The 12688-nt window shown below is 35.1% G+C and overlaps 1 protein-coding gene across 2 annotated transcripts in view; it reads left to right on the top strand.

The window, feature by feature from the left end:
* DNAH8 (dynein axonemal heavy chain 8) overlaps nucleotides 1–12688 on the top strand; it is a 129128-nt gene that overhangs the window by 23393 nt on the left and 93047 nt on the right. For both annotated transcript variants that reach the window (XM_032684441.1, XM_032684439.1), the window contains exons 19-25: nucleotides 154–234; nucleotides 2381–2497; nucleotides 5786–5905; nucleotides 6645–6780; nucleotides 7847–7962; nucleotides 8343–8449; nucleotides 9428–9488. In XM_032684441.1, coding sequence (XP_032540332.1) covers nucleotides 154–234; nucleotides 2381–2497; nucleotides 5786–5905; nucleotides 6645–6780; nucleotides 7847–7962; nucleotides 8343–8449; nucleotides 9428–9488 — 738 coding nt within the window. The remainder of the gene's footprint in view (nucleotides 1–153; nucleotides 235–2380; nucleotides 2498–5785; nucleotides 5906–6644; nucleotides 6781–7846; nucleotides 7963–8342; nucleotides 8450–9427; nucleotides 9489–12688) is intronic.

Here is a 12688-nt window from a genome sequence, read left to right as displayed (position 1 = left end):
ATGCATGTGTTAAATTCTAAAATTGTTTTTTAATAGATCCTTGTGCTGCTTTCCATGTTTTTCTAATGATTTGATTGTACAATATGTTGTTTGCTTCAATAAAGAAACACTTGAAATATTCTGCTTGATACTACCCTTTCTAATAATTAACAGGGTCTTGTCCAGCGTTATGAAGATATGTGTCGAGAAATACCAAGTATGTTTGTAAATCTACTGACACCAAAAATGCAAAAGGTTGGTATTGCTAAATGCACTTCAGTATACTTCATAAGAAGTTAAAAATAACTTAATTATCATTGAAAATTCTTAAATATTTAGATGGATCTGCATATTGCCAATTTAATGAACTTTACAAAAACCTTTAAGACCAGCAATTTGCTCTTTGCATCCCTCACGCAGTGCTCGAATAATGTGTATTACAATAGAATAATCTTAGTGCCTATGAGATACAAGCCCAGTAGAACAAAAAATGTGGACTTTGGGGGTCTATTTATCTACACAAATCTCTGGCTTTGACGTGGAAGTAAATTATCACTTATTCCAGTTTTAGAGGTTTTAACTGTGCTTTTCATTTAGATGAAATACTAAATGTCATGATCTTTGTCTTTGCTTGGAGAGATTTATTAGCCTTGTGAATGGAGTCTCTTCAGTGGGGTAGAAAGGTTATATGCTACAGTAAAGGTACAGTTTTATTAGAGATGCAGAATGTCTGTCCCACAAGCCATTTAATTTTGCCAGACATTTGCAAGTGTATGTATGTGGTTGTTCTACGTAACTCACCCCTTTTTGTTTGTACATAGTAACATCAAAAAGTCGCAGAGTTTGTGTAAGTTTGTGTAACTACATAACTGGCATATGCTGAAGTGTGAGAAGCAAAAAACATGTCCTTCTCTTAAGTCTTAAATAATAAAAGATAAAGAGATAAAGTAATGGTAGTTTTCACTTTAATGATACTACTGTAAGCATGATTATATCATAAAGGGAATCATGCAACGCTGTATGTTAGAGAAAACAACTGACAGAAGAGAAGGGTGAGTATTGTACAAACAACAGAAAGTTCAAATGTTTTTTGAAGAAGGGAGAGAAACCTTTGGTGTATAGGAAGAAGAAAGGAAAGTACAAATCCAAAGATGGAATAAGCAAATGTAAGCTATTGACTAGATTAGTGCCATAGTAAGACAGCAACCTATGTAGAGCCTTACAGTGTTTCTAAATTGACTATGTTACCAGTTACAAGTAACAATATTGTCCAGTTACCCGTTGGTTGCCAGTAGTAATATTGTTCCAATATACTGGAGTTAAATATGTTCCCGAAAACCACATAAGTTAAGGTGATAATATCGGCTGCATTTGCAAATGGCTATGTGTCTGTTTGAGCTTAGTTTGTTGTTTTAGTTGTGATATAGACATCACAAAAAGAAGTATTAGGATGAAGAGGTTGGGTTAATTCTAGGTGGTGAGTTGGTAAACATCAAGATGAAAGAGCAGATATGATAGGTGGCTATTTAAAATCAAATATGACTGAAATCAGTTCAAAGTTCCTCAACAATTAAGCAAAATTAAGTTTATGTCTCTTCAAGGATGATGGGATGACAACATTTAAAACTGTGATGGCTGTATACTGGCAAATCAGTGAGAAGTTTTCGAGTACTAGGCAAAAATTTCATAGGAGCTCTGTGAGAGTCTGGAAAGGATGATTTTCATAGCTTGGCAGTAGTATTTCTTTTCATGAGTCCCATCTCCATTAAAGGTACAGGATCTGCAGTGAAAGAAGGACCTTGGTGTAGATCATACAGTGACAGGCAAAAGAGATGATTTCAGCTACATGCTGAACATCTTGATGACAAATCCAGAAGAAACAAACCATGGAGAACTAAGAATTCAATAATGGAAATGATAGGGAAGAGGGGATGTTTTAAAATAGCATTGAGACTATAAGAAAACTTGGAGAGGATCAGTGTGATTCAAGGTGGGAAAAGTGAAAAATGTTGTTACATAGACACATATGAGGTGGAAAGGGAAGCAATTTTTATACTCTTGAGAGCATTCAGGATATGTGTTAACAGATATATTGTATTATCAATAGTGGACTTGATTTTAATTTCAGGAAGCAGTGAGAGCCACTAAAAGACAGTATCAAGGAGAAGAGGAAAGGGAAGATGTTTGCTGAGCATGTCACTTAGAGGCTTTAGTATGCACTACCCTCCTCTTCCTCCACATTGTATAAATTTCTTTGATTTTTCTGTTGAAAACCTGTAACCTTCCAAACCTTAGATATCATTCTGTTTAATAAGTGATGTTAGTAATTCTAATAATAATTGCATTTGTTTTAAATAATTTCCTTTTTTTTAAATAAATGAAATTATATTTTTGTGGTTAGGTTGAAGCTGTGTTCAGGCAAGGACTTACCATGTTAACTTGGTCGTCTGTGACGCTGGAAAGTTTCTTTCAAGAAGCTGATCAAATTCTGCATATATTTAAACAGCTTTTGAGAAAGGTATACCCACTTACTATATAAAAAAACTGTAAGTTTAGAGAAATTATATCTAGTACACTGCTCTTTGCATTGGAACTTAATCTGTACTTATTTTTGCACCATACATAGAAATTTTGTTCTCTTTAAAATATATTGGTTTTTGGAGAGTGATATAGTCAATGATTTTTTCCCATTATTACCCTCCCGTGTTTGATTTTTTTCTTCTGTATTTAAAGTAGAATGTATTTCCACTTCTTGTCTTCCAGTTCTGTGACATCCACTCTGATTTTCAGAGACGATGTCTGCTTCTCTTTGAGTGCTTGTCCATGAGTGCAGTTGCACAAAAGATACTTCCGTGTGAAAATTGTTCAGTGTAGAACTTTTAAACATTAACTCTATTCATAGCAGGCAGGTTGTGAAACTGTATCCTCTTTCTGCAGCCCAGAAAAAAATGAAGGAGAACATGCTTTTCCTTCGGTCCTCTGCATGCTGATTCAGCCTGAGGGTTTTTTACTCTCTTAATGTTTGCCACATAATTTCTGAATTATTTTTATTTCATATTTAATATCTTCATAAGTGATCTGGATAGTGGGATCAAGTGTACCCTGACAAAGTTTGCCAATGATACCAAACTGAGTGGGGAAGTGGAGAGCCACCCTGCAAGAAGACCTGAATAGGCTGGAAGAGTGGACTAACAAGAACCCTATGAAATTCTACAGGGACAAATGTAAGGTCTTGCACCTGGACAAACATAATCTAGCAGTGCGGCTACCCGGCTAGGGAGTAGCTCTGTGGAAAATGACCTGGGCAGCCTGGTGAACAAGATCTTTGAGAGCGAGCAGTGTGCTGCTGCAGCAAAGAAAGACAATGGAATGATGGGTTGCATCAACAAGGGCATCACCAGCAGAGATAAAGATGTCATCGTCCCCCTCTACTCAGCACTGATCAGGTCAAACCTGAAACTGTGTTCAGTTTTGGTGCCTTCTATACAGAACAGATATGGACAAGCTGGAGAGGATTCAGAGTAGGGCCACAAAGATGATCAAAGGACTGGGAAGCGCCTACTGAATATGGGGAAAGACTGAGAAAAATGGGTTTGTTCAGCCTTGAGTAAAGAAGGCTTAGGGAAGACCTTATCATTGTGGTCTAGTATCTGAAGAATGGCTGCAAAGAAGATGGAGACCCCCTGTTTACGAGGATTTACATGGAAAAGACAAGGGATAATGGATAAAAGTTACTCATTAGGAGATTCCAATTTGACAAAAGGGAAAATTTTTTGCAATGAGAACAGTCAGCCATTGAAACAATCTCCCCACGGAAGTGGTGGACTCCCCAGCATTAGACACTTTTAAGATTCAGCTGGACAGGGTAATGGGCCATCTTGTCTAGAACATGTATTTGCCAAGGAAGATTGGACCAGATGATCCTTGAAGTTCTCTTCCAACCTGGTATTCTGTGATTCTATCATTCTATGATTTAACATGCTTGAAGACCTGTGTTGGTTTGGTTTTTTTCTCAAAAATTTACCTTGATAGTCAGATCCCCCTTCTGGCTTGATGGTTGAACTATAATGCTACTATCTCTTCTACGACTATCATAAATTATGTCTCCTGTGACAGGAGATTGTTAGACAGTGGTGGGTATATTTAGTTCTTTTTCTGTATGGCAGAAAAACATAATTATGATCAAGTGCTCTGTTTGCTACTGAAACCCAAAGCTGGAAAAAGATTGTCCGAAATTAGCAGTTTTTTAATTGTGAGTATATCTGAAATAACCATGTTTTTATATAGAAACACAGTTTCCTTTAAATATGTATGTTGTATACATTTTTTACTTTTCTTATCTCTCCCATATCAATAAAAAAAAAAATTCAACCTGAGTTAGACCCTTTATTGCTGTGAATGGAGTATTGTAAACAAATAGGGGAAAAGTGATGTGAAACAGAAGCATGAGTGATATTGTGAAAAACAAGATGGAATATGACAGATGCAGAATATTTCAGATAAAAAATTATAGTTTGGACAGAAGTCAGTTTCATTTGGATTCTGCCATGACAAAAATAATTTGCTTGTTGACTGAACACTAACAATGCTGCAATTTAGAATCAAAAAACCCAGCAAAAAAGCTAGGTGTTTGATTAAAAGGAGAAGGACTGAAGACTAACCCATCAAGCAAGTTACAGTAGGCTCCCCCTTGCCTTGCTGCTAGACTCGTGACCTATAAAATGATCACAAGAATCCAATTATATTGATGTAGCTTGTTTTGTTACTCTGTTTTATTTAATCTAGCAGCAGTGTATCTTGCATGACAGGAATGATCTGGGGTCTGACTTTCTGTTACTGCCTGTCTGCCTAAAGCTACAGTTAAACCAGCAAGGATTCTTTGGGAGTCTATCATGGATAACATCATGGAACAAGAGTTCTCTCCTATTCCACCGGTTCCAAAGCTTTCAGAACAGAAGAAAAAAAAGTTTAAAAATGCTATTCTTAGTCTTTGGTCCACTTTCTAATGAATTTCTTGGGGCATAGGAGGTAATTCTCTCCGTTGTCACTCATCCATCCAATGTTCAAGACTAATCAGTTCAAAGAGCCGCCAAGAGAAGCTTGTTAAAAAAATTGGATTATTACTGTTATGGTGCAGAAGCAGTCTTTGCTTACACTGTCTGTGAATTAATTTCATTTATACAATGAGTTTTAAAATATGGCGCTGATAACCAGAAATCTGTGAAGAAGTAGGTGGAAACACCAACTTCCTCTCAAAATTTCACTTTCCTAAGAATTCATACGTCTCAGTTTCCCAATGTGGAATGTGCAGATACTTAAGAATTAAAAGGTTTTATTTTTAAAGAGCTACCTGAAATTAAATTGTGCACACTACTGATCATTCTAGAAGTGTGTTATCAGACTGGATTTAAGTGCATGTACTCTCAGCAATCAAGATCCTATGGCAATGTAACCCTATAATTTCTAGATTTACATCTGTTCTTTCCAAATTGTCTACAATGGAGTTAAAAATATCTGGATTTTTTTTGTAGGGTATTGTATCCCTAAATTCCCCTCTGTAGATAATAGAAAAAAGAGGATAATTAAATCACTGTAAAAGCAGACTATTTTTAGCCATAGTAAATAACCCTTAAGTTACTGCAACTTTTGCAGTAACTTTCTTAGAGGATTTTCTACACTTTAACAGCCTAGCATTTATTTTTCTGCAAAACATTTTATACCTGACAGAGCTCTCAAAAATAGAATGCATTAATACATTATGCTTTAAAGATCAGTGTGTGGTATTAATATGATTTTCTCTTTTTAGGTTAATGTTGCAAGTGAAGTGCGAATTGGTTCATTATTAAAAGACATATCAGATACTGCTTTAGTTATCTTACCAGTAGATGGTCCCACCAAAGTAGACGATATGTTGACCTGCAATGAGGTGTGTGCCACTTTACATCTTTGAACTTGAATTCTAGTGCGTGTTTGAAAAAATGCCTTAGTAAATGAATATAAAACTAAAAAATAATTCCTCTCTCTGGGGAAATACAGAACGTCATTTGTAATGAAAATATTTTAGTTAACGCATTTTATATGTAGATAAATTGGTTCTTAGGTATTTGAGATACTTAAGCTGTAGTATTTCATAGATAATTTTAATTTAACTGCTTCATAATTAGATGAGATTTTTTTGTGTATAAAGATACTCAGACATATATAGCCTTTTTTTCCTCCCCTATTTTTTCCAAACTGTTTTTGAAGGAGAAGGCAAAAAATACTTTCCAACAAGTACATTTGAAAATCTGAAGGGTTTCTTGATTCCAAAAGAGGCTAAAAATGTATTAATTAGAAAATCAGTGCAAGTAAATAAAATTGCTAAGGAGAGTTGAAAGAATCTTTGTTAATTTCAAATTCAGACTGTGACCTCCCTTCAATATTCAGGATTTTCTTCTGACCCTTAAAAGTACCATTACATTTAAAAAATGTATATTTTGTTTTAAGCATTAAAAACATAGTGATAATATAACAGAAAATTTTTATTAATATATGTATGTTTCTTTGAAATTGTTTCAGTCTAATGAATGCAATATTCAGGGAAATGTTTTGACTCTCCATAAAAATGAACAGTAATAAGATAATCAGTGATACTAAGACAATTCATTGATATTTTTATTTAACAGGCTTATACTAAAGAATGTGCTGAATTATTGAACGTGAAAAGCATGTACATTGAAGATGCTGTTCAAGACCTAATAGCTCTATTTGAAAAGCATTATGAACTTCCATCTTCTAAGACCTCAGAAAAAGAATCACCAGGTAGTTAATGTTGGTTATTTAAATAAAAAAAAATCTGTAGATTTAGCTAGTTTTTATCAAAACTGATTTGTTTTAGCTAATTTTCTTCAGACTTCTCCCTCCCACTACATTTTTCATCCGTGTCACAGTTTTGCCTTCATTTACTTCTTACTGTTAAACGAAACCACTGGGCCGTGAAATACAGAGATAATTCATTTTTGGTGGTATTTCTAAAATTAAACTCTGTCCTTCTGTATAGATTACCAAGGAATTTGCTTTAGATGAAGAACATTAAAGTTCCATTTCTTTCGGTCACTCATTATAACCTTTTCCCCCAGCTCCCCCCTGTGCTGTAAATGAAATACAATGTTCCTCTCTTCTCAGTTATGTCAGGTATTTAGTACCATCCCTTTCTTTTTCACTTTTTTGCCACAGTAGAATTGTATCTCAAATACCAGTGCTTTGCTGGTTGGTCAGTGTAAATCAGTATAGTCAATTGCTAACATATATATGGCTGGTTCCCACTCCTTTCGGGTATGTTACAAAGATTTTAGAAGGTGCTGTACTCTTACAGGAGGAAGAGTGTATAGTTGGAAAAAATATTCTGTTCTTAAGAAAATTTATTCTGAGCATTAATCAGAAATTAAGCTCTTTTCTTACATAGGTTTTTTTCCTTCTGGCTTCAGATTTCTCCAGGTATGGAGACGTAGTCATGGTCAAAATACTCCAGGTAGTTCAATAGTATGCAAACAGAAAAACCTGATGCAAAGATACTTCTCTGTCTTTTGTTAAATTGTTTATATTGATTTTGATTTTTTTTTGTCATTTTCACTGATATATCCATGTCTGCCTATCTATCTTTAATAACAGATTGGTAGTGCATGGTGTTTGTTAGGCTAAGGCTTACAGGCTGGACTCTTAACCAGATTCCTGGTGTGAAAAAGTGTTGTGAAATAAACACTATTTCTGGCAATCCAGGTACTACTAAAATAAAAGTCAATATTCTTTTGCCTCTAAAGAGGGGACAGCATGCTTTGAAGTAAAACACAATGTGCAATTAACAAAAATACTTTTTTTTCATTTACAGCAAAAGAAAAGCGTATAGCATTTGAAAGTAATGAAAATGAGAAAGAAAAAAACACTCCTGAAGCACCTCCTAGTGAAGATAGCAAGGTCAATGAAAAAGAGGAAGAGTTTAAAAAGGTATTTTCTAAAAATAAGGAAATTATTTTTCAAACTGATCTGATTTTTAAATATCTTGAGTTTTGATAGTGGTATATCTATGTTACAGAAAGATATCACATTGACAGCATCAAACATAACGTAAAAGTGATGAAATAGCTTTCCTAAAAAGTGAGTTTAAGATGGATTTTAGCTTTCTGAAGTATATTACATGTTATTCCAATTAACACCTTTATTAAACAAATTCTTTATATGTAAGTGGTAATGGTAAAAGTTTGGAGAGGGTATTGTTCCTAAGACATAACATGGGCTTTCCTGTGTTTGACTTAAAAATTTTTGAAATAATCTTCAGGCTCCTATCTGAACACAATCCTAAATAATGTGTGATTTATTTATTGCAGAGTTGTAAAGACTTACTTGCCTATTTCACTCGCCGGCTGCTATTCAGCCTCCAGAAAGCGACCCGACTGTCTTTGGCTAGTATTAAAAAAAGAATAAGTGTTTCCAAGTAAGTTGCAAATGGAAGATTCTGTCAATAGTATGCACTCTTTATGAAGTCTCCATGATAATGGCAAGATCCATACAAAGTCCTTCTCCCATATTCAGTATAATCCCTATAGATTATTCTCTGCTCAAATGGGCATAAACTTCAGAGACAGCATTGCTTCAGTATAACATATGTTGTAGATTGAAAAGCTTACTAAGATTCTATTAAGATAATCTATTTTAAGCAAATGAAGTTTGTGATGTTCTGTCATTAACATGTGTTAAAGCCTGAATTACTTTTTTTGTCTTCTGAGGATATCTTTCATAAAAATTGTATTGAAATCCTGATCTTATTGAAGTCAGTAAGATTTTTTTATTGTTGTTTCCTTTATATTTGTCTACTCTATCATGTTGTTGGGTCCTTCCTTATTTCACCATGTCATATCACAGTACTTTAAATTATACTTTTCTCTTTGTTTTTAGGCTTTAGTTTTAGTTTTGAGTAGGTTAAGAACATGTATTTATCATTTTGCACTAGCTTGTTGTCTTTCAAAAATGTTTTTCTGTTCTGTTGAGTATTTATCTAAAATGTAGTGGGGCAAATTTACTCGTGATGCATTGTTGCATGACATGATAAGGAGACCTTCCTATGCCCTATTTAAAGCACTGTCAGAGTTCCATCATTCTGAAACTGAGAGATTAAAATCCAGAATAAGAAAATATTCTGAATAAAAATTCTGAAAGCAATGGCTGGATTCAAGCTAACCTTTGTCTGAATGGTAGAGCTCTGGTTATTATCCTTATCCTTTAGACAAGAAGCTTCTGTAAGTTTTGTCAAATAGTACATAATTTAATGTGAAAATTCTCTATGTAGGTTTGCCCTGAAAAGGTAGTCAAAATTATATTTCTCAGGTAATTTGAGGAGGTTTAATTGTAAAGTGTTTATGATATGTTCCAAAATTATTTTCATCAAGACAACGAATTTTTCTGTTCATCCAAGCAAACCTGAAGAGGTCACTCCTTTTCTAATAGCGGAAGTACACCTTGCTATTCCCAATCTGGTAAGTTATACATCATATAGGTAAGATAAAATACATTGTATTTAAGTTATCTCTTCATTTGCCCAAGTGCAGGATGTGGGCATGCTTCTACTGAGCCAGCAGCTGTTCCATGGAGAATGGTTGCTCAGGTTTTTCAGTGCACTGAGAGAACTGAGGAAATGTGCTTACAGTTCCACAGTGTTCTGGCTTCTGTCTCCATCATACTGGCCTTTTATTGTTCTTGTGTGGTTTAGCAATTATATTGCAATCTGTTCATCAGCATTCTTTCCAGAATGATTACCGTTCTCCTCACATGTAGCAGTTGCATTCCTGAAACAGATCCTTCATCTTCCTTTTTTATTTTATTTATTTTGACTGTTACTTGTGTGATCTAAATCCTTTGTTGAATTGCAATAATGAATATTATCTTTACTTATTTTGGCTTTAGTAACCTAAATAGGAACTTAGATGATCAGAATGAGGAACACTGAACAAAAATTAGAAGATTTGAAACCAAAAAATAGAATTTCTATGGATTTCTGTGGATTTCTATGTGCTGAGGACAAAAAGGCAGCTTGATTGCGAAGAACTAAAACATTAATTTGGTTTCCTTCTGTAGAGAAAAGTAACTATGTGTCAGCAGTATGTATAGTGTTTCTTTTATTTTATATATGAGAAGGTAACTTAATATTATACAAATGTCTTATAAAGATTAAAAGTTTTATATTAATGAAATGATAATGAAAGAAAGGTTCTCTTCTAAGGTGATATTCCTTTGACATTGACCCAGTGTTCATATTGGCATTCTGTTGTACATTCACACTGTGTGTTTGTGTGTACATATGATAGGTAAGTTCTGTCCAAGTTTACCTTGTTGATATTTGTAGAAGCATAAAGCCCCAAGCTCTACCCACTAAGGAAGTATATCTAGCTTTCTTTCCAGTTCTCAAATGTGTGGCTGATCCAGGGCAGTAATGCTGGGTAAAATACCACTTTGCTAATGATAATATGATTTTGCAAGAGCCTTGCTTTTATGTATGCAACTGCTCAATCTGTGAAAGTGATTTATAGGTCATCAGAGTCACTTTTAATTAGTTTATATCCCAGTTCTGAACACTTTCATGGATTCCATAATTTTAAAATGATGAATTGAACATGAAAGCAATAAGATGTTGTTTTAAGGACTGTATTCAAGGATTGATCAAATCACAAGATTGATCATTCTTCTGAAGTTTAACAAGAAATGCTCTTTTTCTTTTCTTTTCTTTCCTGGATCACTCTTAGATAAATTCTTTCTCCTGCTCAGTATTTTGGAGAAACTGATGTGTGCCTTTACTTCACCTTATCCTCCAGGGGCAGGACAAAGCCACAGTTAGCATTATTGCTGACAGAGTTCAAAAGGTGCTGGGTTTGGGACTTTACGGCTATTTGTGTGCTACTGTGTAAAACAGGCTGCGCTCTGTTCTTTGACTTCAAAGTGAGCTGACATGGCATGCTATGTATCCACAGTAGTAAATAGTCCTGAAACCAGGACTTTGCATTCAAACTATGTGTTAGGAGCAACCCCTGTCATATTTTGTTCACCAAACTGTGCCTGATGTTTTTCTTGGAAAGTGCTTTTTTGCACCATCCTGAGCTATGATATGGGAGCATACTAGCATTTATACAATATGGGTGATGGCAGACCAGAGCCTATGTTTTGGTCCTATTCTGTTTGCTAGTTGTTCTTGATTCAGATCAGGAGTAATTCTTTTCCTTCTTGTTCTCTTTATCGTATACTCTGGTAGCTGAATAAGAGTTCTCTTCCTTTTCTGGCTTGTGTATTTGATTACTCTCAGGCTTGTGTTACAAAATCTTTACTAAATATACAAATTGAAAACTTCAGGCTACTGCATGGAGTTTCATTAATTTATTAAACACTGTGCTTTCAAAACTTTTGAGGTAATGCTACCTTTGTGAGAAAAGAAACATTCAGTATTTATTCAATTAGGACCTTGGACACTTTGATCCAGGTGATTTTTGTTTGTATGAAATTACCCACTCAGTGAATATATGTACCTGTTGTGAAGGAGTGTTTTAGGTCGCTCAAAGAATCACCAGTAAAGGTATCAGCCAAAGCAGGTTTAATATAAAAGTGAAAGCATGACAAAATTTGTTGGCAAGGTTCACTCTGCTACTTACTAGTTGGTTAAAGCATACAGAGAAAAATCAGACAAAAATCTAAAACCAATCAATCTAAATTTTAAGTCAACCAAAAATGATACATGTTGGAGGCTGGGGACAGCAAAAGGGTTAAGGATGGAAAAGGATAAGGATTAAAAAGGAATGAGGGAGATCCTCCCATTGAGTCACAAGGTTCAGAGTGGACCCCCTTGCCAAACTTAGTCCCAGACTTGACCAACAGTCTAGGCCTAAAGGTTTAACAGCACTGAACTGATAGCCTAATTTAAACAATTAGACAAAATATTTTATAGAATTTACTATGAGCTGAGCAGTATCTCTCTTATAGGCCTAGCTTACAAATGTAATGTATTTAAGATTCTAAGAGAGCAACATAGTACATTTGCTATAACATATTCACACTCATGCGCACACAGACCTAAAGGAGTATGTACAAGAGTTCAGTGAAGTGCTTAGGTCAGATGCCTTTGCATCTTCTCAACAGGCAAAGGGCTGAGCCTTGATAAGTGAGGGTATCAGCCCAGGCTCCGTCATCAGAGTTTGGCCATGGTCCTCCAAGAACAGCAAACTTGAGAGTTCACCAGCTCTGAAAGGTGTCCCACTCATTGCTGATCACAGCCCACTGTGGTGCAGGAGAGCTCAAAGGGTCTCCAAATCACTGTATATAGGGTCACAAGAGCATTGGCTTTAGTCATAGTAGTTTTCCATCCTGGCCACAATTTGGGTTGGTAATAATAATAACCAAATATAGCCAATAACCAATAACCAAAATCCTGTTCCACTAGGTTGTTATTGAGGCAAGAAAAATAAACCTCCAAGTCTGTTTTTTAAAAGACAGGAGCTCATTAGCTCACAACCTAAGCTCCTGAAGCTGACAGTGTTTCTGATAAGCTTAAGAGAATCTTAGCCCAGGTGCTGTTCATCAAGGCCAAGGTCTAATGAGCATTTGTGAGATCATAGTGAGGCCCAAGAGGGGTAGAAGGTGGCAGTTGTACCTTAGCGTGCAATTTCTAATTCTTTTTGAATCTAGAAGGAAAGCA

The sequence above is a fragment of the Chiroxiphia lanceolata genome, chromosome 3 (assembly GCF_009829145.1).
Source record: "Chiroxiphia lanceolata isolate bChiLan1 chromosome 3, bChiLan1.pri, whole genome shotgun sequence".
Classification (NCBI taxonomy): Eukaryota; Metazoa; Chordata; class Aves; order Passeriformes; family Pipridae; genus Chiroxiphia; species Chiroxiphia lanceolata.
The sequence above is the reverse complement of the archived record's forward strand: the minus strand, read 5'-3'. Positions and strand labels throughout refer to the sequence as shown.